This window comes from Nyctereutes procyonoides, unplaced genomic scaffold (genome assembly GCF_905146905.1).
Source record: "Nyctereutes procyonoides isolate TBG_1078 unplaced genomic scaffold, NYPRO_anot_genome, whole genome shotgun sequence".
NCBI classification, from domain to species: domain Eukaryota; kingdom Metazoa; phylum Chordata; class Mammalia; order Carnivora; family Canidae; genus Nyctereutes; species Nyctereutes procyonoides.
The window spans coordinates 59,084,307-59,111,802 of NW_026575126.1; the positions used below are offsets into that span (position 1 = coordinate 59,084,307).

The following is a 27,496-nucleotide window of genomic DNA, read 5'->3' on the forward strand; positions in this document are numbered from 1 at the left end:
TGTGGCATCTTTTTTCCTCCCTGACCTCTGCTTCCATTTTTATATCTTCTCTCTCTGACTCCTGTCTTCCTGCCTCCCTCTTACCAGGACCCTGGTGATTACATTGGGCCCTTTTGGATAATCCAGCCTAATCTCTCCTATCTCAGGATCCTTATTCACATCTGCAAATACCCTTTGCCCATAAGGTAACATTCATAGGTCCCAGGGTTTAGAACGTGGACATCTTTGGGGGCCATTTATTCCGCCCATAGCAGTTTGCCCTGGAGCTCTCAAAGGTCTTGGTCTACCCCACATACAAAATACATCCATTCCATCCCAAGCTTCCCCATCTCAACCCAAAATATCCTCTATATCTCACCTGCTCAAAACTTCCAAGTGTCGTCATCTGCGTCATCTGAATGAAGTAGGGGTAGGGATCCAGGTAGAATCCTTTTGAGGACCAAAGTGTCTCCATCTGTGGGCCCTTGAAACTAACAAGTTACCTGCTCCCAAGGACAATGGCAGGTCAGGCCCAGGGTAATGGCCACAGACATCCCCATTACAACAGGGACAAAATGAAAGGAGAAGGGAGTCACCAAACCCAAGCAATTTTGAAATCCAACTGGGCAAAATTCATTGGGTGGGTTTCAAGTCCTTGGAAAAATTCTCAGTGACTCCGGGCTCCAGCCTCTGGGCCCACGGCCCCATCCTTGGAGCCATCGTTCTTCTCTCATGTAGGGTAGCCTGTGTCTGCAGCTAAGTATCAACCTGCTTCCTGACTATGGGATTTGGGGAGTATGATAGCCTTCTTTTATTTTGTCCTTCCTCTCTCGGTATAAGCCGGTAGTGTTTCCACTGGTATGACATTCTCAAAACCCATGTGGTCTGCTATGTACGTCTCTAGAATCCCCTCCATTAGACAAAGAGGTTCCTTCATGGATCTTCATGGGTAATCTTATCTCTATGCCTGGCTTCTTCTGGGATGGCTAAGAAGATCCATGATCCCAGGTCTAGTGTCTTCAGAGAACCCTCCGTGTGATTGAATCCTCTAAACTTCGATCCTTCTCAAGGACTAGCAAAAAGTTGTCCAGCCATACCTTGGGTTTCTCTCCAGAGCATGATTTTCTAACCACGAATCTCTGCATGTTAGCATCTTTTGCAACTGGCTAGGCTGAGAGTTTCCCAAATCTTCAAATCTCAGTTCCCAGTTCCACTTATGACAGAACTGTAGGCACAGCACAGCACAGCTAAGATCCTGCCACTGCATCATAAGATTCCTTGTTTCCTGAGCCCCTACAAGCCAGCACCTTTGGTGTCCATATTTCTACCATCGGGTCTTTTTTTAGGGCGACTTCTCTAGAATGATTAAACTATTCCAGTGACTCTTCCCTCTTCATGAGCTGTCACTGACTTACAGGGTCCAGGGGTTAGGACTTGAACACCATAGCAACTGTTAAGTTTACTGGTCAACCACCAGTATCAAGCAAGCGGTATTGATTGCTTCTCATTTGCTCAGAGCTCTGTTAGACAACACGAGCTGGGGGTGGGTGGGTGGTATAGCCAAACATTAGTTTGCCCAGATAGCCCAGTTGACGTTTTTTTTGTCCCAGAGTAAGTAGACCAGTACCCTTTTTCCCTTTCAAAAGTATCCTGGCAAAAAAAAAAAAAAAAGTATCCTGGCTTCGGTGATGAATATTCTGGTCACTCTAAGTGTAGATCATAATGCTCACCCTTCAGATTATAAATCGATCTCATGGAGATGAAACACAAATTGAAAAAAATTATCCAGCAGCTATGGATAAGTGCTAAATCTTATGATATCTTAGGTTCTTCTAAACATCCTTCAATATATAGGACAGCACTCCCTACAACTGTCTGGAAGACACTGTACCATCTGGAATTTCAAGGTCATTTGGAAGCCTTTGGGGTTTCATATTCAGAGTGTGGTCCCTGGATCAGCAGCATTAACATCAGCCTATAGAAGTGCACATCATTAGGCCTTGTCCAGGACCCACTGGATCAGAAACTCTGGGGGGGGTGGAACCCCACAATCTGTTTAAACAGGCCCCAAACAAGAACATCTGTAACACAGAGACACACACACGCACACTCTTAGTGGTATCCCAGGAATGTGACCACAGCAAATACTATAAATACTCCTCTGCTAGGGAGTTACTCGTTTGTCCCTATCTTTGTTTTCTCGTCTTCAAAGCGATGACAACACACGCATCAAGATGATTTGGGTAAATGTTCATTTGCTGGGAATAGTTCTTTGGTCCTAATGATCTATTTGCAGGTGAGTTTTTCTCAAAGTAGCATATTTCATTTTTGGCCTCTCTTCCTGACTTTTGGTAGGAGCTAAGAAAAAGCCTGGAACTTAGTGTAAATCTACAGAGGAAACAGAAAGATGGTTCCAGTGATGAGTATGACTCCATTGAAGAAGAGGTGCTGTCTGAACCCGAGCCCGAGGAACAGGTGCTGATGGGCCAACCCAAAGATGACCCCGCTCTTTCCAGTGGGGACTCCATGCAGAAGGATGTTGCTGAGGACCAAGAGACAGAAGGGCACCCTCCCCAGGGCCCAGACACCCTCGTGGTGCTGGAATTTAACCCAGCTTCCAAGAGTGAGTTCTGTCTTTGTGGGCATGCCATTGCCCTTGGTGTGTCCGGGTCTACTGGGAGGACTTGAATTTCTAGCAGTACTTGGAATTTAGCTTTGGGGAGACTGTCCCCCAGGTCAGGGAGGTATATCAGCCAAGTCTCTGCTGACTCCAAGAAGCAAAGGCTCCCAATGGCCTACAGATGACCCTGAAATTCCAGACGGCCGATGTCTGGCAGATAGTTTTGGGGGGCTGTCCTGTGCACTGTAGGATGTGTTGCAGGATCTACATGCCAAAGGCTAATGATACATTCTGGCTTAAGCAAAAGGAAGTATATTGGCTTGGATCATTGAGATGTCCAGGGCTGTCAAGGACTTTCCCTCCCCTTCTTCCCTCCTCCCTTCTCCCTTCCTTTTCCCTCTCTTCCTCCCTCCCTCTCATCTCTGCCTTTTTTTTTTTTTTTAAGATTTATTTATTTATTCATAAGAGAGACACAGAGATAAGCAGAGACACAGGCAGAGGGAGAAGCAGGCTCCCTATGGGGAGCCTGATATGGAATGTGATTCCAGGACCCCGGGATCACAACCTGAGCTGAAGGCAGACCCTCAACCACTGAGCCACCGAGGTGCCCTTCATCTCTGCCTTTCTTTGTCTTAGTACCATTCACAGGTGGGCTCTCCACATTGCAGACACAGAATTGAGATATTGGCTTGATGCCTCCATCAGAAAGTGAATTTTTCTCCCCAAAAGCTCCAGCAAAGGTCCCAGGCCTGGCTCTTAAGCCCACATTGGGTCACATTTCTGAACTAGTCACTGTGGCTCCGGTTGGCCTGGTCTAGCCAGTAAGGCTATGGCTGTGGTTATTGCTACCCAAACCCCATGGACTGTTTGTTAGTAGTTCCAAAGGAAAATCGAGGTGAACCTGAAGAAGGAGGAAAGCATGCAGGGCAGGCAGAAATAGCAGCCATCTGCTAGAGGAGGTTTTCCAGAAAAGACCCTGGAAAGTAGAGTCAAGAAAGCAATTTGAGGAGGAGCGGGGAGGGGCCCACCTGCCACAGTTCCTGGGGCCAATGCCGAGCTGGCTCGGTCTCTGCCTGCCCTTCCCTCTCCATCCTGGGCACATCCTTCTCACAGTTGTGTGTGCCAGACTTTCTGAACCAAATACTAAGGCCACCTGGCTGGGAAACAGGGGTGCCTCTAAGGGAAGAGAAATGAGGGGATGTACGCAATTAGGCAGAGTATATTAGTGTGTTCAGGCTACACGGACCAGGGGAGAGCTCCAACAGCAACAGGAAGGCATTTTCTTATCATTCTGGAGACTGGAAGACCAAGGTCAGGGTGTAAGCCAGTTGTTTTCTTCTTAGGCCTCACTCTGGCTTGTCGGTGGACGTCCTCCCCCTGTGTCCGCACGAGGTCTTCCCTCTGTGTGTGTGTGTCCTAATCTCCTCCCACAAGGACACCAGGCAAACTGGATTAATGCCCACCCTCATTGACTCATTTTACCACAATGACCAAATAGTCTCCAGATTCGGTCAGATTCTGAGGTCCTGGGGATTAGGACTTAAACATATGAATTGGGGATGGATATAATGACTGGCAGCCCTGGAAATGCCACACACAGGGGTTGATGCCTCCAGACCTCCAGAGAGAACATTTGTCCCTCAGATATGCTCTCACTGTGTTCTCTCACCTCCAAACCTTTGCTTGGGCTGTTCCCTCTGTCCTGATGACCACATCTCCTCTCCTTTCCACTCTGAACCCTGAAACCTGGCTCCCTGCTTTCCCCTCAAGATTCAATTCAGGGGCTGCTTCCTCCAAGAAGCCTCCCTTGCCCTCTCAGCATGGCTCAGGTAGGTTTGCCTCCTCTGCCCCCAGGGTGTCATCATGGCACTGGTCTCACAATGGACTCCTCTTGTCTTTCTCCCCCTCTGGCCTGTGAGCCTCTGCCAGGGCCCCCACCAGCGCTTCCCCGCCCCCAGCCCATTGCACCTCCAGGGGCAACACTCACCTGGCACATTTAAACCACTCCAGAAATCGTTTTCCGATACATGAAGGCTTTACACCTACCTGCTAAAGCGTTCCGTGCCCATGCTTCTGTGTGAAACCTGCTGCGGTTGCACAGGGAACTGTTTTTCTTCAGGGAGTGGGGAGACTGGGGGAGGGCAGTAAGGAGACTGAGTGAGCCTCCTACTGGAAACAGGGCATGACAGTCACTTCTGGTACCAAGGACCGGGCCACAGAGAGAACCACTGGACTCCCCAGCACAGTTTGAGAGTGAGATTGGAACATACAACAAAAAGAAAGAACTTCACTTTCTTAACAGTTTGCCTATTTTTTGGAGATTTTATTCATTTATTTATTCATTCATTCATTCATTCATTTATTAGAGAGAGTGCATGCACAAGTGGGGGTGGATGAGGGGCAGAGGGAGGAGCCTAATGTGGGGCTTGATCCCAGGACCCCAAGATCATGACCTGAGCTGAAGGTAGACACTTAACTGACTGAGCCACCCAGGCATCTGGACATTTTGCATTTTTTGACAATGAGATTGCTTGGCGAGTTCCTGCACTAACCGCTGTGATGTCTGCCCCGGGCAGGGGCTGCCTAATCTGGAGCCTTAGAGGGTCAGAGGCATGCCTCCTACTGCCACTCATCTGTAGCCTCTGACCACAGACCCACTGAGAGGAGCAGGCAAAAGTTGAGCAGCCTGTTGCCAGGTCTCCCCAGGCCCCAGTGGGGGATTGGATGCTGAACTAATCCTGAACAGTTACTCAAGCACAGTCAATAGTAGCCTGAAAAGTTGTGCTTGGTTCTAGGCTGTCCATACATTCGTGCCCCAGGCCTAGGCATATACTGGAGCAAGAGAGGTCCAGTCCCTTCTCCTATGGCACTTAAACCTAGCAGGGAAAACAAACACCTAAAACATAAATAATAAACGATTACCAACGTCGACTGAATTCTTACTAACATGCGCCAAGCGCTATTCCAGGGGCTTACCATGTATAGTCCTTACCACAACACCAAGACCAGTCCTGTCAACACCTTGCTTTACAGATGGGGACGCTGGCAAACAGAGAGGTCAGATGACTTGCCCAAGGTCACACAGGGGCAGAGTGGGATTGAATTTGTCAGGAGTCTGAACCCAGAGCCCAAGCCCTTAATCACTAGGCTGAATAAATAAACCAGATCAAATTAGAAAACAATAGTTGGGCTTTGAGGAGCTGATAAGTAATGCCACCCACTCTGTCTTCCTTCCTAATCAAAACAAATGAGAGATGGGCTTGGGAATCTGATAGAAGGAGAACAAATGTTCACCTTTGCAACTGAGAAGAGCCAGATTGCTGGCTACTCGGTGCTGCCCCTCTGAAGTAGGCAGACCCCTGACCCCAGATGCTGACAGAGCTGGGCCACTGATGGCATTAGTGTGGTGGCAGATGGCTGTGTGTCTTGAGGGCAACCCTGCTGGAGGAGGGAGGGGAGTGGCTGGATTGAGCTTTGATGTCTTCCTGCCACCACCACCCCAGCCCCCACCCCATCCCATCCCATGGGACTTCCTTCTGAGTGAGGGCCAGGGTATGAGTGGCACAGAAAAAGGCAGAGGTTATTTTCCTAATAACTGGAAAGGGAAAGGCTAGGTCATGGGTCAATTTAGGAATTCACAGAGGAGGATGGGGCACCTGGGTGGGTTAAGCATCCGCCTCTTGATTTCAGCTCAGGTCACGATCTCAGGGTTGTGAGATCAAGCCCCATGTTGGGCTCCTTGCTGAATGTGGAGCCTGCTTGAGATTCTCTCTTTTCCCCTGCCCCTACCCACCCCCACTCATATTCCTGTGCATGCACTCTTTCTCTAACTTAAAAAAAAAGAAATTGAGAGAGGAGGATAGAAGGAGAGAATTGTACCCCCAAGAGTTTTGAACATTGTGCAGAGTATAAAACAGGATACCAGTTGGGGGATGGGGGTCTGAGAAGGACCCCTCAAGCTGGAGTGGTCAGAGAAGCCTTCTCAGGAGGTGATGGTGAATCTGGGACAGGAATTAAGAGGAAGCAGCCATTGGAACAGCATTCCAGGGGCAGGGAGTAGCAAGTACAAAGGGCTCAAAGAGGAAATGAGCTTGGTGTACCCAGGGAAAGGGAAGGGGCCAGTGTGGCTGGATCCAAGTGAGCACGTGGAGAGTGTAGTACACAATGAGTCTGGTCAGTGATCTCCAGCCACTTTCCATGAAGACTCAATGGTCCTAGGGTAGCACCAAGGGTCTGCATCCTTTGGTGCCCTAGAAAATATCCTTGTGTAGACCTGATAGCAAGGAGAGCCATCTTATGCAGAGGAGGGGGTGGTAGACAGGGGACAAGGTGGCTCAGGGCAGGGCTCCAAGCCAGATGGGTCTGATCAAATCCCGATTCTGTCGCTTCCCAGCTCTGCGACCTCAGACAGACAACTTGAACTCCAGAGCCCTGCTCTGTAATAGTATGTATTAGTTTTCTATCGTTGCTGTAACAAATGATGACAAACCCAGTGGCTTAAGTGAAACAAATTTATTATTTATGGTTCCATAGGCCAGAAGTTGGGCTCAAGGCTCACTAGGCTAGGGGATCCCTGGGTGGCGCAGTGGTTTGGCGCCTGCCTTTGGCCCAGGGCGCGATCCTGGAGACCCGGGATCGAATCCCACGTCGGGCTCCCGGTGCATGGAGCCTGCTTCTCCCTCTGCCTATGTCTCTGCCTTGTCTCTGCCTCTCTCTCTCTCTGTGTGACTATCATAAATAAATTTAAAAAAAAAAAAAAAGGCTCACTGGGCTAAATTCACAGTGTCAACAGGGCTGTGATCCTTCTGGAGGCTCTAGGGGAAAAATTTTCTCACTATTCCAGCTTCTAGAGGCTTCCACATTCCTTGACTCATGGCCCCTCCCTCCACCTTCAGAGCCAGCAACCTTGAGCCTCTCTGTGCCTTTCTTACAGAGTCCCCTCTCCCCCTAGCCCTCCTCTTCTGCTGTCCTCCGTGTGTGTGGGTGTGGGGGGGTTACTGCAGTAAGGAACACCTGACAGATTTTACCATTTTCACCATCACTTAAGAGTGCCACTTGGTGTTACTAAGTACATTCACACCGCTGTGTAACCATCATCAGAATCTATCTTCAAACCTTCCTCATAGTCCCAAACTGAAACTGTATCCCTCTTTCACTTTTAAGAACCCTTGTGGATTATACTGGATCCATTAGGATAATTGAAGATCTCCCTAGTTGAAGGTTGGCTGATTAGCACTGTGGATTCCGTTTTGCCTTGTGACTTTGGGTTAGGCCATTTTTGGGCACATCATTATTTGCCTCCCATCTACTCCCTGGGATGGCCAGAGAGGTGAATGAGACAGACAGGGTGTGCCAGGGACCTGACTAGCACCTGCGCGCTCGGGAGGCCAAACCCAGTTAGCACTGGCACTCTTAGCAGCAGAAGCATATTTTCAGCACATGGAGAGCCAGTCTTGTGGTCATCTGCCCCCCTCCATTCTCTGTCTTGTCCCATTGGACATAGTGGGTCCTGGATGTCATCCCTTGGGTTCTGCATTACAGGCCAGCCAGGGAGCAGCTACTTCAGGAATTGTATAGAGAAACACACGTCCTTTGTGAGGCTAAGAGGGGATGGTGGAGAGGTTGCTGCCAGTCTGAAAAGAACCCACACAAGCCCCCAGCCTCTGTCCTGAGATCCCAAGAATCCTGTGGGGACTTGGATTCAGGGACTCTCTCTCCTTTGGGCCCCCAGAAGCCCCCAGGATTGCTCGCTGGGAGTCCTATCATATTGCACTTCAGCAGGCACTGGATTTCCGGCCTTCCTAAGCCAGGAGGTCCTGCATCCAGGGACCTTAACCCTTCTCCCCATCTGCAGAGTCTATTCTGCTTAGCTACCCCAGCCTCGCTGCCTAGAGGGCTGCTCTTCTGCCTGGCAGTCCTGAGCGTGTCCTTCTCTTGCTCTTAAACCTGCGCTGGCCAGAGCCCTGGTGCCATTTCCCCTGCACTTGAGCCATTTGCAAACCTAAAGTCACTTTTTTTCCCCCTTTTTTTTTTTTTGCCATCTCCACAAACCTCCTGTACTATTAGCTTTGTTGAAACAAACATCTTTCTTTTTTTCCTCCCTTCCTCTCAATTTCTACCCTCCCTCCCTCCCCTTTCTTTCTTTTTCTTTTCTCTAGTAATTCTAGGATTGTTCTAAGTAGTACTATCAATGAAATCAAGGGTTTGATAGGCTGGTTACATGTTTTTCCATGAACGTTCATTTATATAACTGCTTAAAAACCATTTGCCCACATGGCATCTGGCTTCATCTCCCATTCCACCCGTGGTCCAGGCACCCTGCTTTTCGAAATGTTGGCTCTGCAGCATGGTCTGTGGGCCCTCCCTTCTCTGTCTGGCTCCAGTCACCACCTTAGGCCCCAGCCACTCACCTGCTACATAACCTTCCAGCTGTCAAGCCTTTGCACATGCTGTTCCCTGTGTCTGGAATGCCCCATCTCATGCCTTTGGTAACATCCTGGTCACCTGTATGCTCCCTGTCTGCTGCACACCCTCTGGCCACATGCTCCAGGCTGCATGCTCCTCCATAACTCTGGAACCTTCTTCTTTCCCAGCCTTCCCCTCTTATCCCTTCCACCCTCTTTTCCTGGGCTAAGCGGTGAGTCCCTCCAGGGCAGCAAATGTGTTTTGCTCTACTCTTTTCACCCCAGGATGTCCTTGATGGCATCATTATTTCATGTACCATGCTGCCAATTAAACCTCATTGATTGCAAGACTCCACCCTACTCAGTAATGTTAAAATCTGGAAACCTGTACATATCATAGAATGTTTCATTTATTTGCCGAAATGTGCTGCATTATTCACATCTCTGATCCTGAACTTGCCTGGCACAGACTAGGGGTTCAACAAATATTTGTTGAATGAATACGTGAATGAACCAACAGATACCTGAGTAGCATGCCCCAACTTCGCTGGTGCTCCGTGTCTGACATCTAAACCATTGTTTTCCTACAGGTAATAAAAAGGAAAGGAATTTATCTGCCAAGAGGAAGGACAATGCTGAGGTTTTCATTCCCAGCAGACCTGAACTGAACTTGAACCCCCAGCCCTCTATTGTGTTCCCAGACCAGGAGAAGGCATGCTCAAGTAAGAGTCCTGGCAGGGAGGACTGGGGCTGGGCCTGGATCCGGGTTCCTCTCAGTGGGATGCCGTGAGGGAGGAGTCCTTCCTGTGTTACCCTCTTTGTCAAGGTCTGAGCTCACATTTTACAAATGTATTGTTAGTCAAGGTCTCCAGAGTTAACGGAACCAATAGAATGTGTGTGCACATGTGTGTGTGTGTGCATTTGTGTGTGTGTGAGTCCAATCTACAAGATGGATCAGCAGGCTGGAGACCCAGAGGAGACAGTGTTCCAGTTCAAAGGCCATATATCCTGGAAGGGCTAAAGTTGCAAAGGAAGTCCAGAGGTAGTCTTCTGGAGAATTCTCTTACCTGAGAGAAGGTCAGTCTTTTTGTTCTATTCAGGCCTTCAGGTGAATTATACCATTACGGATGGTGATCTGCTAGATTCCCCCAACAAAACATTACTCTCATCCAAAAACACCTTTTGGAAACACCCAGAATAGCCCAAATATCTGGGCTCCCTGGGGCCCCATCAAATGGACACATGAAATTAACCATCACAGCTCCTTTCTCGCTCTGCAACCAAGATGTGGTTATAATGGAAAAGCTATTTTAGTGTTGGTTTTACTTTTTCATTATGGTTTTACTTTTATTATTTTTTTTAAGATTTTATTTATTTGTTCACAAGAGACACAGAGAGAGACAGAGGCAGAGACATAGGCAGAGGCAGAAGCAGGCTCCATGCAGGGAGCCTGACGTGGGACTCGATCTTGGGACTCCAGGATCATGCCCTGGGCCAAAGGCAGGCTCCAAACCGCTGAGCCACCCAGGGATCCCCCTGGTTTTACTTTTAAATTAATTTGTTTACTTTATGTGGATAATGATGCACGCAAATGGTACTAAATTCTAGAAGTAGGCGAGTTTATGGTGAATGCTGCCTGCTGCTCCTCTGATGAAATTGATTGAGGACTTACCGTAAGCCGGCCACCACTGTCAACAATTAGTCCTGTCACTTGCAAGGAAATTATAACCCTTATACATAGCCTTAGAGGTAGGTCCAGGGGTTGTCCCCATTTCGCAAATGAGGACCTGAGGCCCACAGTAGGGGATTCACACAGCTGGGAAGTGGCCGCTGTAGGCCCCAAGCCCCAGTGGAGTGTGACCATGCCATGTCCTGAGTGGCAGACCACATGCACTGGAGACTGTTGATGAGTCATTGCAGCTGAAGGCCAGATCCAGTGGCAGAGTCCCTCTGGGGAAGCCACTTGCTTCTGGTTTTTGCCACCCAAAACGGAGGACCTCAAAGAGTCCAAGGCAGGGGCACCTGGTGGCTCAGTGGTTGAGCGTCTGCCTTGGGCTCGGGTCATGGTCTCGGGGTCCTGGGATCGAGTCCTGCATCAGGCTCCCCACAGGGAGCCTGCTTGTCCCTCTGCCCATGTCTCTGCTTCTCTCTGTGTGTCTCTAATGAAAAAATAAATAAAATCTTTAAAAAAGAAAAGAAAATAGTACAAGACATCCTGCTATCCCAAGAATCTGGAAACCTGGGGAGTCCTGGGCAAAATCCAGCCCCAGACAGCCTTGTTAGCCAGTCTGTGTGAACCTGGGGCCCTGCTCTCTGGGGCTGTGGCATTCCATTCGTATCTGCTTGGAGAGCTGGAGGGACTGGGGGCCGAGCTCGAAGCTCCTATCCCCGCAACTCGGGGCAGGTGGAAGGAGAAAGAGAAATAACAGGAACAGCCATCGCTTACTGAGCACTTGCTCCAGCTGTATAAATACTGTCTCTGTTTGGATTCCTCCAGATGCCGACTCTGAGGTAAGGATTTGAGAACGAGTCATTTATTTGGAAGGTGCCCCCTGGTAGGGGACGGCAGAGGGGAAGAGCCCAACCTGGCTTTACCACCAAACAAGTTCACTGGGCAAGTGGAGTGCCTCCTGGCTGGGGGGTTCTGGGGGCAGTGCTGAACACAAGCCTCTGCATGTTACCTCTGCCCCCCATCCCAGGGCAAGGGGGCTAGGCTCTTATACACCCCTCCCTGGTGCCAGCGGAGCCCAGAGCCAGAGCTGCAGGCTGAGGTTTGGCTGAGGGGCTGTGGGCAGGGCAGCACACAGGCCATTATCTGATTAATTCTTGTGCACCCCAAGCTCCAAGTGAAAGAAATGACACACAAACACAAGACAAGGCAGTTTAAGTAGCAAGTGATTTTATTTTATTTTGTTTTTAATGATTATTTATTTACTTGAGAGAGAGTGCTTTCAAGAACACAAATGAGGGTGCAGGAGCAGAGGGAGAAGGAGAAGCAGGCTCCACACTGAGTGAGGAGCCCAATGCAGGGCTCAACCTGGGATTATGACCTGAGCAGAAGGCAGATACTTAATTGACTGAGCCACCCAGGTGCCCCTAGGTAGGGGCAGGATTTTAAAAAGTGTCTTTAAGGGAAAGAGTCCAAATTAACCCATGTAACTATAAAGTCCAAAGGTGGTGGGATCTCAGGCAGAGATGATCCAATGATTAAAATCAGCAGTCTTCCTCTCTCCATCTCCCATTGAACATTTCTTCTGCCCCTTGTTCTTAGGCAGGATCTAGGGGTGATAGGATGGCCACCAGCAGCCCTGGGCTTTCAGCCCCCCAGCCCAGCAACCCTGGCAGGAAACAAGCCTGACCATCTGCTATAAATCCTGCCTGTCCACCTACTAGCTCTGTGACCTCAGGCAGGTTCCTTAACCTCTCTGGGCCTCATCCTTCCATCTGCCCAGCAGGGATAAGAATGATACCCTCATCTGAGGGTTGCTATGAAGATAAAAGGGCAGGAGAGGGATCACCTGGCTCAGAGCAAGTGTTCGGCAGGGTCAGCTGGCGCCTTTCCCATGAATGCCTTGGAGTTGCTGTCATTCCCAGCTTAAGTCAGGGGTGCTTCTGAGAAGGAGACATGGGTGCTGTCACCAGAGGCAGAAGGAGAGGGTGCCAGGCAGCAAACTCCAGGAGATCCTTGTGGATACCACTGCCCTCTTCTCCCATTTCACAGATGAGGAAACCAAGATTGAGAACCTGGAGGTTACTTGCCTAGAGTACCAGGTGGGACAGCAAAGCCAGGATTCACACCCAGGCTCCAAGCCCCATGCTCTAGATTGCCACAACAAGCTGCTCCCCCCAGAGCTGGCTGGCCACAGAGGCAGCTTTGGAGGCACCTGGGGGTTCTGGCCCTGACAAGCCTGGTTGTGATGTGGGCAGTGTGACGACGCGGGTTTTCAGTCCAGTACACAGAGGCCTGGGTTGGGAAGTTGGGGAATTGGGGCAGCTTTTGGGGCCAGCAGCAAGCATCCTGGGGATATGGCCTGACCCATGCACAGGGTGAGCAGAGGAGGCTGGGCCCATGGGGTCCAGGCCTGGGACTATAGCTCAGGGCATGCTCCAGCCCTGCCCAGTCCAGTCCAGTCAGTGCTGGATGGGATTCCAGGCAAAGGCAACGGTGATTTGCTGTCTTCTTTGACCTCACCAGAAACCTGTGTGTGGAGCACCTACTGTGTGCCAGCCCTGGTCCAGGCCCTGGTGATCCAGTGAGCAACACACTGTTCTTGCTGTCTTGGTGTTTACATTTTAGCAGGCAGGGATTGATAACAAACACAAAATGGGGTGGTGACAGCCACCATCAAGACAGCAACTGGGTGATGGCTAGGCAGCATGGCTAGAGGAGGCCTCTGAGGTGTGGGGGGACATGAGCTGAGACCAGGTGAGGTCAGGGATTAGCCTTTTGCAGAGGGGAAAGCCTGTGCAAAGGCCCTGAGGTAGGAATGAGATGCTCAGTTGGCTCAAGAATCAGAAAAAAGGGTGGGGGCCAGAGCATAGTGAGTGAGGGGTGGGAGGCTGAGATGGGGTCACAGAGGTGAGCAGGGGCCAGGAGAGGGACTTGGTGCAGCAAGCACTGCCATGACCTGCTTTACATTTGAACAAGGTAACTCTGGCTGCCACAAGGAGTGTGGCCTGTCGGGAGCCATGGTAGTTGTGGGGTGACCAGGGAAGAGGCCATTGCAGGATGGAGAAGATAGTGACTTAGTCTCTGAGTCTTACCAGTGGCTGGATTCCCAACAGCAGTTGGGCTTGGTGGGGATTCCATTGTAAGCATGAGACTAGTTGTGGCTCTTATCCTGAACAACTAGGGATAAGACACTGGGCAGTGGGGAGCCCACCATGATAGGGCAGGAAAGCTGGGACTCAGCAGTGACGGGGGATCCCTGGCTTGTTTCTTGTTTAAGATAGGTTCTGAATCTGTGCCTCTAGCAAAGGAGACCCAAGCTAGCGAGGTCCCTGGAGCTGGAATCTGTGTCGGGATAGGCAGTGTTCAGTGCTAAGCCCACTACAGGAAGGGGGAGGTCTGATCTGTGTCTTGTCTCAGGAGGGAGTGACCTGAAATTGCAGTGAGATAGAGCCTGCAGGTGGCCAAGTTGTCTGCATCCCACCAACACGAAAGGCCAAAATCCAGTGGGTAGAGCTAGGACCAAACTGATTCCTGGGGCTTTTTGGCAAAAGTCAGAGCCTAGAAAGTCACTTACATGGGGCCCGAGAAAGGTAGACATAGGAAGGGAATCACTGTGGATATGATATGTTGACAAGGGCATGTCAAGGTCACAGCAGCTGATAGGGTTAGAGATGTCATGTTTGTACATAGATAAATTGAGATATAGTGTATAGGGGTGAAGAGTAAGATGTAACACGTACAATGTCAGGAAAACTTGGTGAATTTCGAGTCTACTTGCTTTGGCCAGATGAAGAGCCAGGAAGCTGGAAGCAGAGAGAGAGAAGGGGCCAGGGGACAAGGTGAAGATCTGGCCGGCTCTCAGAGCCCCACCAGCAAGTGGAGAATGCAGGTGGCAATCCCAGGTGATATTTCCTGGACACCCAAACCAGCTCCACTGACCACCATTTCAGTCGACAAGACTGTGGTCTATACCACTAGTATTCACTCTTTGTGAAAAATTAATAAGGGTTTTCAGAAAGTTCCTCCAAAATGAGCTATTGAAAAAAATGAAACCCAGAGTAGTGTGCCACTGTGCAGGAACCCTTCCAGGGCCCCTGATAGAGTGGGAGCAGGACCATGGTATCAAAGCAACCTTCCCAGCCATCCTACTGGGCTCACTGGGACTTCCCTTCTGCATGTGCATGCCACGATCACTAGATTTTCCATGTCTGGGTAATAAAATGAAGAGCCAGCACTTACAAAGCACTGAACCAAAAAAAGCTGTGTTTATCCCACACATGTAATCTTGCATTTAATCATTTAAACCGCTCCATGCAGTAGCCACTGCTATCAGCAGCACCATTATGCAGAGGAAACCAAGGCATGGAGATGCCTGAAGTCACACAGCCAGCGAGTGGTGAAATCAGTGTTTGAAAACCTGGCTGCAGAGTCTGTTCTCTTAACCACTCCACTGCATGGTCCCTTATGTGCCAACTAAAATGCTGTTTGCTTACTACATACCCACATCAGCTTGGTCCTAAACAAAAACATGCCTAAAAATCACAGAGTTGAGTCGCTTGCGATATTTTTTCTAACACTTGTTAATATAAATATGTAACTGTTAATATTTTATTTTTTTATTATTTTTTTAAATTTATTTATTTATGATAGTCACAGAGAGAGAGAGAGGCAGAGACACAGGCAGAGGGAGAAGCAGGCTCCATGCAGGGAGCCCGATGTGGGATTCAATCCCAGGTCTCCAGTTTCGCGCCCTGGGCCAAAGGCAGGCGCCAAACCGCTGCGCCACCCAGGGATTCCCGTAACTGTTAATATTTTAAAAGTTAAGCTATGTGTCAACGAAAGTAACTTTGAATACCGTATTAATTTCCTAAGGCTTCTGTAACAGTACCATAGTCTGATTGGGTGAAACAACAGAAATTTATTGCCTCACCATTCTAGAAACTAGAAGTCCAAGACCAAGGTGCTATGTTCCTTCTGAAAGAAGGCTCTAGGGAAGAATCTGTACTAGGCTTCCCTCCTAACTGCTGACTCCAACCTTCACATGGTTCTCTCCTGTGCACACATCTGTCTGCATGCCCAAATTTCCCCTTTTTATAAGGATGTCAGTCATTTTGGATGAAGGCCCACCCTAATGACCCCATCTTAACCCCACCATCTGCAAATGCCCTATTTCTTAATAAGGTCACACTGACACAGCCTAGGGGTTAGGACTTCAGCATCTTTTATGGGGACACAATTCAATCCATAATACATACCTCCATGGACAACATTTTGCAAAGTAGAGCTTAGTTAATTTACTTATAATCAGCCATTCTCCAGAAAATTCTGGCATGTTCTAACTAATTATATGCAGCATGTGGTGCGAGACTGATAAATATATGTGGAAATGAGAGTGCAGAGAAGGCGAGAGGAGAAAAAAGTGGGATGAAGCCAGGGGGTGAAGAAATGAGGGGGGTGTTCAGTAGTGACTCTGAGTTTCCTGGCCACTGTGGCAAAGTAGCATACATTCATGTAAAAAAATGCATGTCACTGGTCTCTCTGATAAAAATCAGATTACCAGCTATCCCTGGTACTTGATTCTTACAGTAATTTGTCCCATCCACCCCCCAAAAGATGACACTGTCTGAGGTAGTGGAATCTTCATTTTGAACAGATTTGGAGCTCAGCCTGTCAAATATACTTGGCCCCTACATAAGCCAAATGTGAAGAAAGTTGAAAACTAGGACATTGTCACCACCCTCGCACTGGGACTGTGGTGGAGCCACTTTTCACACAAGGATTAGGTTCTAAAGGTCAGAAAAAGTGCAGCTGGTGGCCAAAGAAACCCTTGGAAATCTCCTCAAATTGACAATGAAGGGCAGCATATGTGTATATATTTGGCTCTGTGTAGACCACCCCTTACAGACACATCATCTCCAGCAAGCCCCAGAGCATCATCTCTCCACCAGGGTGGGAATAATCCCAGCTTCTTGGCTGAGCCCCAGGTGAAGCAGTTGGCTTTGTTTAGGATCTGGGCTGCAGTGAAAATGTGTGTTTTTAGACACTGGCATTATCCTAAGGGCACTGGATGTTCACACCCCCAGAGGCATGAGGAACCTGAGGCTTCCCGAGAAGACAAGCTAATCAAATTAGCTCACCCTTCCAGGCAAAATCTGGACTGCTTACATGCTTTGTATTTGTAGGGGGCTGTCTTTTGGGGGGGCATGCACAAATGAGCCTCTTTATATCTTCCTGGTGAATAGAACCTTTTATCACTTCATTGTCTCTTGTTCATCCTAGCAGTGCTCTTTGTCCTAGAGCCCACCAGCTTTCTTTTTTGGTCACTGTTTACATGGTGTGTCTTCTTTCGTCCTTTTGCTTTCAAACTTTCTCCTTCCTTACATTGAAGTTTGTCTCTCGTAAGCAGCGTGTAATTGGGTTTTATTTTTATCCTCTAACAATCTTCGTGTTTTAATGGGCACATTTAGTCCATTTACATTTAATGTAATTGCTGGTATGCTTGAATTTAAATCTATCGTATTGTTTGCTTTTTATTGGTTCCGCCTGTTTTATGTTTCTCTTTCTCTCCTTTCTTGCCCTCTTTTGAACTGATTACTTTCTGTTGTTCCCTCTTTCCCTCTCTACTAGCTTGTTAGTTGTACGTCCTTTTATTGTTCTTTCAGTCATTATCTGAGATTGCAACACACATTCTTGACTTATTTGTATCTACTTTAAATTAGCAAGCTTACCACTTCCCATTCAGGGGAAGGGCCTTACAACTCCATAACTCCATTTACCCTCCTCCTCACTTAAATGCTACTATTGTCATGCTTTTTAATTTTGTTTAGATCTCAAACCTCACTAGATGACAATATCATCTTTACCATGATTGCTATTAGTTTTAATTTTACACAGTAATAATTTGGGCTGCCCACGTTGTCAACCTTTCTTTTGCTCCTGGCTCTTTCCAGGTCCACCCTGACTCTCAGGCTATGGCCCTGAGTCTGTCGTCAGTTCTGCTCAGCCTCCTGGGGTCAACAGCTCCTTTAGGGAAAACACTGCTGGGTTCACCTCCCTGGGTTTCCTTCTCCTGCCACTTTTGACCCTATAATCTTTCACAGCCCTATTCACTCTCCATATCTTCAAACAAATTTCTTTTTTTTTCTTTTTTTTTTTTAAGATTTTATTTATTTATTCATGAGAGACATGCAGAGGGAGAAGCAGGCTCCCTGCAGGGAGCCCGATGTGGGACTTGATCCCAAGACCCTTATGACCTGAGCCAAAGGCAGACGCTCAACCACTGAACCACCCAGGTGCCCCCAAATTTCTTTTTTCAAGCAGATTTGTATAATATTTAGTCCAGGTTTTCTAGTTGTGCTCCAAGGAAGAGTTGGTCTATATTAACATTACCAGAAGTACAACCTATTGCCTGCATTCTTTAAAGAGTTATTTCTCCCGTTGCCCCTTTTCCTTTGGCCAAGGTCATAAAATTGAATTCGTGTCACTTAAATGTGCATATGATGTACAAGAGCGTAATTCCTCTCTCTCACTGTAACTACCCTGGTTCTAATGAAGGAGTCTCATGGCCTGTATTGCTTCAGTCTCTACCCATGAGTTTTCCACAAGACTTCCAGAGACCTGTTGTCTTCTTGAGGGTGAAAGAACATCAGTCTTTAATGCAGAAAGTTTACTATCCAAGTTGTCAGAGTGCTCTAGGGAAGTGATATATCTGGACCACTTTTCTCAAACAAGCTGCCAACCATAGAAATAAAGTAACACCCCTCAGCATGATTGAATTAGAGGACCCTGACAGCCCAGCACTTAGCATTTCTGTCAGGTACCAGCAGCAGAAAGACCGTTCTGCCAAAGTCCAGAGTCTTATAACATAGTTAGTCAGTGTTCGTTATTAATAGCAAGTGACAGAAATCCAAACTGACTGAAGCAACAAAGGAAAATGTATTGCTCCCACACTTGGAAAGTCCAGGACTATAGATTTGGCCTCAGGCATGGTGGGATCCAGATGCCCAGATGATATCACCAGGAGGCTGTTTTCTCCATCACTTAGCTCTACTCTTCTTCAGTCCAGCAGGTCTCAAACTTGGAATGTGCATCAGAATTACTTGCAAAGCAAATGAAAACACAGATTTTGGGGCACCAGCCCCAGTTTCTAATTCCATGCATCTAGAATGGAACTGAAATATTTTGATCACCTAACATTGGAATCATTAGTTCCATGATGATGATGTTGCCAGTCCAGGGACCACACTTTGAGAACCACATCCCTAGTCTCAGGCATGGCCCATGGATGGCCCCCAGGAGCTCTAGGCTCTCTCTTACTGGCTCAGCAACCCTAAGGAAAGGGACTGCTCCTTTTCTAATAATTCCAACAGAGCCCAAGAACCAACTCTCCCCTGAAAACATCTCTCATCTCCATGGACAGAGGCATGTCTCTCATTTCCCCAGGCTGGGCCAGACATGGGGTCAGATCTGTCCAAACTCTGCAGCCTGAGAAAAGTGAGGAAGGGCCAGTTAGTTCCCCAAAGGAAAACATGGGTGTTGTGCATGTGGTCACTGCTGCAGGGAAGCCAGAAGCAGCTGTTATTCATTTCATAGACAAATTAAGCACGAAGGACATTTTGCTACGGATTCTCCAAAGGCAGGGTAAGGACCAAAGGACCATCCTATCCAAGAGGGAAGAGCAGAGCCAGTGAGTCAGGGTGGCATGGGGAGCCCTGATTGCCTGCCTTGAAAGTTATATGCATTCATGGGCTGAAGAAGAGCCAGTGGCAAAAGGATGAGTATTAGAGTTACAGACAGCATCTGCCCATGGAGAGGCCTAGAGAAGCTCTAGAGATAAGAACACAGGTCTTTTTTTTTTTTTTTTTTTTTTTTAAGAACACAGGTCTTGACAAGCCAGGTGTATCAGCTGTTTATAGCCCACTAACAAGCTGCCCCAAAATGCAGTGGGTTGAAACAACAACCGTTTTTGCTTTCGCTCAGGAGTCCCTAAGTGGCTCCATGGTGAGCTGGTGTGCAGCTGAGCTGGATGGTCTCAAACAGCCAGTCATGCAGGCCACTTGGCCCTTAGACCTCAGCTAGGATGATTGTCTCTGTTCCACATAGTCTTGCTAGCCAGCCCGTGGTGATCTCAGGGAAGCAAGAGGGGACACACCCCAAAGTGTAAGTGCTTTTTTAAGTCTCTGCTTGGTCATGATTGTCCAATGACCTGTTGGGCAAAGAAAATCACCAGGACAAGCCTAGCTAGAGAAACAGACTCCACCCTTTGCATCACGGTGCAAAGCAGCACAGCTCAAGGGGGGGAGGAGAGGAATTAGTGGACACTTGTCATCATGGGAAGTGTGTGGCCTGATGAGACTGTGCCACAGTGAAATGCAGGGAGGTATGGGGTACTCAGGTGTAGACCACTGTCTCGGGTGCAGCTCCCTACCCACCTGCCAGTTGGATTTTGGAGGTGAGTGTGGGCATCTCAGGACTCAGGGCTAAGTCAGCTGTTTCCCTGGAACTTTTGCCACACAAATCAGTGCACAGTTTCCAGGCTGATGGGCTCATGACCACAGGGAGTGGGGGTGTACTATGGAACCCGGAGTGCTTCTAACCCATCTAAAGGGGCACCACTACCCAGCTCCAGCCTCTGATGGCCATATGGGAATGCCAGTCAGGGGTTACCAGATTGTATGACTTTCTAAGAGACCACCAGGAATTCCAATTTTCAGGTGGATTTCCTCTTTAAAATAAAAAAAAGCTTAGCATCTATTTCCAAAAAAAAAATTCAAAGTCACACAATACACATCTGTAGCTGGATTTGGTCTGCTGCTGGCTTGTGATTTTTACTGTAGACCTTTGTATTCTCAGATGTAATATCTGCCATTTCAGTGGATTCCCAGGTGATCTCAAAGCCCCCACACGTGTGGTAAGGGATAATTTTGCTGAGACTCTGAATTTGAGCTTTTTCGAGTCAGAGCTGGTAGGTGGGAACGAGTCACCTGGGCCGTGAGCTGACCGGCAGCCCCACATCCTTCAGTCTTCTTATGTGACACGTGCCATATTATATCATGGTATATCTCCCGTGTTGATAAGCTCTTTGTTTCTCTGTGAGAGAGAGAGAGAGAAAAGGCAAGTTTTGGTGAAGCCAAGAGAAAGTGAAGTTAATGGAAGAGGGATGGTTTTCTACCAGAAAAGAGCAGTGTGGGATAAATTAAAATGTGCAGTTTGGTTCTTGCTGGTGGCACAAATTTATTGTGTGAATAAATCTGCCATTCTCTAGTTGTATGACGAAAATAAATCCACCCTCATGTGGTGTTCGGGCTGGTGCAAAACCGGCTCGCCCAAGTGAGCAATGAGAGCGTCAAAACGAGTTAAAAGATGGTTGCCTCATGTGTCGTGAGAAAATGCACAGTAAACACAAGCTGGTCAGCAGAAATGTGGTTCAAGAGGACGCAGGCACCGTGTGCGGACATTTCCTGAAAGCCACGGGTGGGGAAAGCTCTGGTAGTAGAGCTGCAGAGTTGAGCTGCAGAGTTGACCTTCACTCGGAGAAAGGGTGATTTAATTTTTAAAAGCATCTTCTTAGCATAATACAACTCAAAGGGCAGAGGCAGCTCACAATGATCATGCTGCTGGAGGAGCATTCCCTCCCAAATGAAAGATGCCTGGGGCAGGGGAGTTTGTGCAGACAGAACTGGACCCCCCTGGAAAAAAAAACAAGCAAACCTTCCTTGATACCCTCTTCCAAGAAGAGCCAAGCATAGGGTTTCAGCGGCGAAGGGCAGATGGTTGTCTCACTGCAGACCACTGAGGCACAGGAGGGCAGGCCACTTGCCCACATAAAGATGGTAGAAAGGCAGATATCACCACACAGCTCTTTTTGGACCGACTTTATAAGTGTTCCAAGCAGGGAACGGAGAAGAACCTCATGAATTGCATGTTCTGCTTGTCCCGGCGCTGCCTGAGACTTCCACCAACCTGGGGGTTCACACCCCCCAACATCAGAGTGTGAGCACACTTGTTGAGCTTTACACACGACCTTAGTCCCTTATTTATAGAATTACCCATAGGATCAGAAGGGGCCTTGAATTTTTCAGCTCGGCTTTCCTGCAGATGATGGAGGAAAAAGTATGCTTTAGTGATATTCACAGAAACCGAGGTTGCAAGGTTTGAGTTCGAAATCATTTTCCATAAAAGCCTTTGACAAAAATCATCATGCCAAGTGCCAGGTTTGTAGCACAAGGCCTGATGAGTTGATGTGGCCTTGAGGCCACATGAGAACCAAGCCCAAGACCTCTCCACGCTCCTGCCCACTCCAGTCCACCTTGCCATTCCTCATCTGCCAAGCCCCACCCACCTCAGGGCCTTGCCACCTGCTATTCCCTTGGCCTAAAACAGCCTCCCCATGTGGGTACTCACAGGGCTCACTGCCTTGGGGTCTCCACTCAGATGTCACCCTCCTAGCCAAGTGGTGTGTTTTCCCTGCATCATCTCTGGCCTCTACCTCACTTTGTTTCTGGTAGCACTTGTTACCACCTGTTGGTAGGGCCAATGTCCACCTGCCTGATCCCTGCCCGTCTCTGCCCCATGACTGTGAGGTCTGTGAGGCGGGGGGCTCTGTTCCCCAGGGCAGCGTGTCATTCCTCAGCCTAGTGAGAGCTGAGAGCCTGTGTGATAACACCTTTGCCTTGCTGGGAACCCATTTCCGCTTCAGCCACCCTAGGGGCAAGCATGTAGATTTTTCAGTTCCAGTTTCAGTGTAGCTCAAGACCATGTCCTTTAGCTTCCTTTCACTTGTCCTCCCTGTCCCTATCCCCTCAGCTACTTCCAGGACCTGAGCCCCATGTGGCTCTCTGCATCCCTCTTTTTTTTTTTTTTCTCAATTAGCCAACATATGGCACATAGTTTCCCATGTAGTGTCCAGTGATTCATCAATTGCATATAATACCCAGTGTCATCACATCATGTGCCCTCCTTAATGCCCATCACCCAGTTATCCCATCACCCCACCCCACCCCTCCAGCCATCCTCAGTTTATTTCCCAGAGTTAAGAGTCTCTTATGGTTTGTCTACCTCTCTGATGACTTCCCATTCAGTTTTCCCTCCCTTACCTCATGATCCTCTGCACTGTTTCTTACAGTCCACGTATGAGTGAAACCATATGATAAGATTCTTTCTCTGATTGATTTATTTCATTCAACATAATTACCCTCCAATTCCATCCATGCCAATCAATGTAACTGGTAAGTATTCATCCTTTTGATGGCTGAGTAATATTCCATTATATATATAAGCCACATCCTCTTTACCCATTCACGAAGGACATCGTGGCTTCTTCCACAGTTTGGCTATTGTGGACATTGCTGCTATGAACATTGGGGTGCAGGTGCCCCTTCTGATCACTGCATTCGTTATCTTTAGGGTAAATCCCTAGTAGTGCAATTGTTGGGTTAGAGTGTAGCTCTATTTTTAACTTTTTTTGAAGAACCTCCACACTGTTTTCCAAAGTGGCTGTACCAGCTTGCATTCCTGCCAACAGCGTAAGAGGGCCCCCCCCCCTTTCTCTGCATCTTCGCCAACATCTGTTGTTGCCTGTCTTAATTTTAGCCATTCTGAATGGTGGTTTTGATCTCTATTTCCCTGACTTCTGTATCCCTTTTATCCAACTGAATTTCCATACCAATAAGGATCCCCACCCCCATCAGCCTGTTAAGCTGAGCTGCTTCTCACCTTCCTCCTTTCTGCTCTGTGTTTGGGTATTTGTTTTACCTTCTCATTCCATCCCTCCTTCCCCACTCCCTAACCCATTGCAGAGCCATGGAATCCCTGATAAGATGAAACAAGAAGACAGTAAAGCAGTAAAGACTGGGGTGAGAAGAATCCCAGGTCACTTTTCCAGCAGCTTCTTACCTTTCTGTGCCTAGGACCTGCGTTGGGGCAATGATCAGAGACAGTACATCAAAATCAGAAAATAGTCCACCAGCTGTTTCGCCCAGGCCAGACACCTGCAGGCACAGGAGGTTCCTTTGAGTGCCCTTGACCCTCCTGGGAAAGCAGCTTGGACTTGTCGTTGCCTTGGGGTAGGCCAGCCCTTGGGCTCCACTGGCCTTCATAAGCTTTCTTTAAAACCAGGATATGTCCATGAACAAATAAAATTCAGGGACTTCACGTAGATTTCAAATTCTAGCTTTTCTTGGGAAAAAATGACCACATGAAGAGTGTAGCCCTATATGGCAGGTGTTGGCTGGAGCTGGGCTGTGGCCTCTGGCCCAGGGCATTCAAATTCACAGTAACTTACTGGGTGCCTGGTAGAAATTGATACCCTCTCATTTTAGTTTTAGCTTTTTCATAAAAACCCATGGTCTCCCATCAGCCCCGTGCCCAGCTGTACTGGAAGCCAACTCAGGGGAGCTGCACTGTGGTTCCTTTCCTCTCGCTGCTAGAACTCTCCCTCAGATGCAGCATTCTAACACAACACAGCAGAAGGGACAAGTGGTAGGACAGAAGTCTCCAGTACTCAGGGTGGATGGTTTACTGAGGCCATGAGGATGCAAGGATGCTATTTTATATATCCCAAGAGGTAATACCTGTGAATTCCCAGTTTGTTAGAGACCAGCATCAATGTCGATCTTTGACCTTACTGCTAAATGATACAATCCAGTTGCTTCTGCCGAATTCACATCTCCGGGCGCAGACCTTCTTCTCCCAAACTCAGACCAGCGTGTGTATGTGTGACTCAGTGGCTCCACTTTGATGCCTGAATCACATCTTAGATCCAATCATCTGTCCTAACCGGAGCCCCCGCTCTCTGCTCCCAAAACTGCTCCATGCATAGCCCTTGCAACTCAACCCTTCCTCTCTCCCAGCCACATCCAAGTTGTTGGACACGCCATGAGCCCTGCCTTCTGTGCATATGCAGGATCTGACCACAGTCTGTGTCCCTTCTCCTCTGTTGCCGTGCCTCCCCTCGCTGCAGCCAGAAACTCCTAAAGACCTAGTCTCCCTGCTGTCACCTCCACCTCCCTTCAGTCTTTTCTCCACTCAGCATTGAAGTCAGGTCAAGTCCTCCCCTGCTCTAGAGCCCACAGTGGCTCCCCATTTCACTCAGAGTGATAGCTTTGCAGTGACCTCCAGGGCTCTGAGTGACCTGGCCCTCCCTGCCCCCACTCAGACCTCCCCAACCTGTTTCTCCTGCTGCCCGCTGCACCTTGCTGCTCCATTAACACACCCCACATGGGTCTCACCACACTGGTGCCTGGAGCACGGCACCACCCTGCAGCTCTACTCCATTCTGTCTTGCCTGTTTTTTCCATAACATTTTCGGACATCTAACACTCTATTTTGTTCACTATTCCCCTGGCTTATGGTCTTACTTTACAAAGGTGGGGTTCTCAATCTGTGTCGTCACTTCTGTATCATCAGTGCCAAGGACAGAGCCTGGCACAATGGTACTCAATAAATACTTGCCGAGGGGATGAATGTCAATAGGTGAAAGCTTCCTTAAGCATTCCAGTAGAGACATTTCAAGCAGTTCTATTTTAAAAGGGAGATTTTTTCCTCTAATATTGAAAGAATCCACACATAATTGAGAGGATGTTATAGTGACCCCCATGTGTCCCTTACCTGGCCTTGGCAGTCGTGAATTGATGATCAGTGTCATTTCATCTACATCCCCACCCACTGCCCAGATGATTAGGAAGCAAATTCAAGTCATCCTTTCATTGTATCTGTAGATAGTTTAGTATGCTCTTCTTTTTCTGCTGCAAGCCCTCTGCTGGGTGGGTAGACCGTAATTTATTATATTCAGCCAGTCTTACTGGGTGCTGTTTGCGTGTCATTTTATACTTTATAAAACCAATTGTCCTTTCCTTGGAACTTCTGGAATTGACTGCAGCTTTGCAACACTTCTTTCTAAAATTGAGATGTAAAGTCTTTGCAACTCTTGTTACCCTTGGAAAAACAAAACAAAATAAAGTAAAATGTTCCCCAATACCCATCTGTCTCCATGACAGCATATATTATTCCTTACAGGTACTTTGTTAGAGCGTTAATTGTTTACAACTGTTCATTTAGATGAGATTTCAAACTTAAAGTTGTAAGAAGAGTACAAATGACACTCCATATACATTTCCACCCAACTCACTGACTTAACATTTTGTCCCGGTTGATTGATTGAGGGATTTCTTTCTTTCCTTCTTTCTTTTTTTTTTTTTTAAAGTAAGCTCCAGGTCCAATGTGGGGCTTGAACTCATGACCCCAAGATCAAGAGTCACACTCTCAACCAACTGAGCCAGCCAGCTGCCCCTCATCCCTGCTGATTTATATTTGTATTCTGTGTGTGTGTGTGTGTGGATGTGTGTATATATATGTGTGTGTATTTTTTAATCATTTGAGATTAAGTTGCAGTCATCATTCCCCTTCACCCCTGAACTCTGCAGTGTGTATCCCCTAAGACTGGAGCATTCTTTTTACATTACCGCAGCACTCAGGAAATTCAGGAGAGTTAGCATTAATACAATACTATTATCTACACCACAAACTCTATTGGGATTTCTGCACTCGCTGCAGTAATGTCCTGCACACCAGTGCTTTCCAACCCAAGATCCAGTGCCAGGAACGCCACTGCATTCTTGTTGCCGTGTCTGCCCAGTCTCCTTTAATTTGGAATAGCTCGCCAGGCCTTTTTTCTTTGTCTTGCATGACCTTGACCTTTTTGGAGAGTACAGGCCAGTTGTTTTATAGAATGTTCCTCAATTTGGGTCTAATAGATTTGGAGAGGCACTCCGAAAACGAAAACGCAGTCTAAAGGAGCACCCCCCCACCCTGTTTCCCGCCCACAGGACCTGGGAGCCGGCGTGAGAGACCCCTATCAGCAACCCGAAAACCCGTGCAGGAGGCTGAGGACCGGGAGGAAGACGCCTCTGCGGTGCTCAGGGCCATCCAGGTGGAGAATGAAGCCCTGCAGAGGGCGCTCCTCAGCAGAAAGGCTGAGCCCCCCACCAGCCCACTGCAGGTGCGTCCAGGGGCGGAGGGGAAGGACCACACAGGAGGCTACTCAGGGACCCAGTGGTGTCTGAACAGCGCTTGCAAAGAGCTCTTGGTCAGGAGAGAGACATTGTAGAAATCCCTGACCTCAGACTGGCTGCACGTCTCCTGCTTGATGCACAGTTGCTCACCAACCTGCCAGAGCTCCCCGTTTCCTTCACCCTCTTCTTTGTTTGCTTCTGAAAGCCTAAGGTAGATGCCAGTTTGCCTCTAACCTTTGCTGATCTCCCTTCAGGCCCTGGATACCTTAGAGCAGGGTTGCAACTGGTGGGTCAGAGAAAGAATGGAGTAGACAACAGCCCTGGCTGCTCTGGAAAGACCTCATTTCCCAGAGCATAAGACCCTCAGGCCTCTGCAGCCCTTAGCACTCCCTGTCGTCCTACCCCTGCCCCACTGCACCTGTTCCAGAAACCTCCCTGGCCCAGCAGCATGTGTTTGAGTGTGTGCCCGCTGCTGTCAGCTTTGAGCAAGAAGCAGGAGGATATGTAGTGGGCTGGAGTAAGGACCCTTTAAGAGCTGGAGGCTTTAGACATGCCTCAGTATACATGTCCCTTCCCAGAAGCATGTTCCCTGGCTCATCTGTTGAAACCCTTTGTCTTAGCTTGTCCCATGGGATGCCCACAAGAAGTCAGAAGCAGGCAGGCCTGGTTTCATCGCCCCATTTCATAGATGTGACTGATGGCCCCCAGGGAGCAAGGCAGCTTGCCCAGGTCATGTCTTTGGAAGGCACTGAGGACTGCCTACCTGCAAGCCTTGGGCCCTGTCCATACCGCCTGTTGCTCCCCAGGCTCT

General features: G+C 48.4%; 1 protein-coding gene across 4 annotated transcripts in view; it reads left to right on the top strand.

Annotated features, from left to right (window-relative positions):
• The window catches only part of KATNIP (katanin interacting protein), a 194,856-nt gene that overhangs the window by 96,162 nt on the left and 71,198 nt on the right, over positions 1 to 27,496 (top strand). For all 4 annotated transcript variants that reach the window (XR_008666428.1, XM_055340414.1, XM_055340415.1 and 1 more), the window contains exons 8-10: positions 2,335 to 2,602; positions 9,594 to 9,725; positions 26,500 to 26,672. Coding sequence is in view for 3 of the 4 variants with exons in the window: in XM_055340414.1 (XP_055196389.1) it covers positions 2,335 to 2,602; positions 9,594 to 9,725; positions 26,500 to 26,672 (573 nt within the window). In the remaining variant the exon portion in view is untranslated. The remainder of the gene's footprint in view (positions 1 to 2,334; positions 2,603 to 9,593; positions 9,726 to 26,499; positions 26,673 to 27,496) is intronic.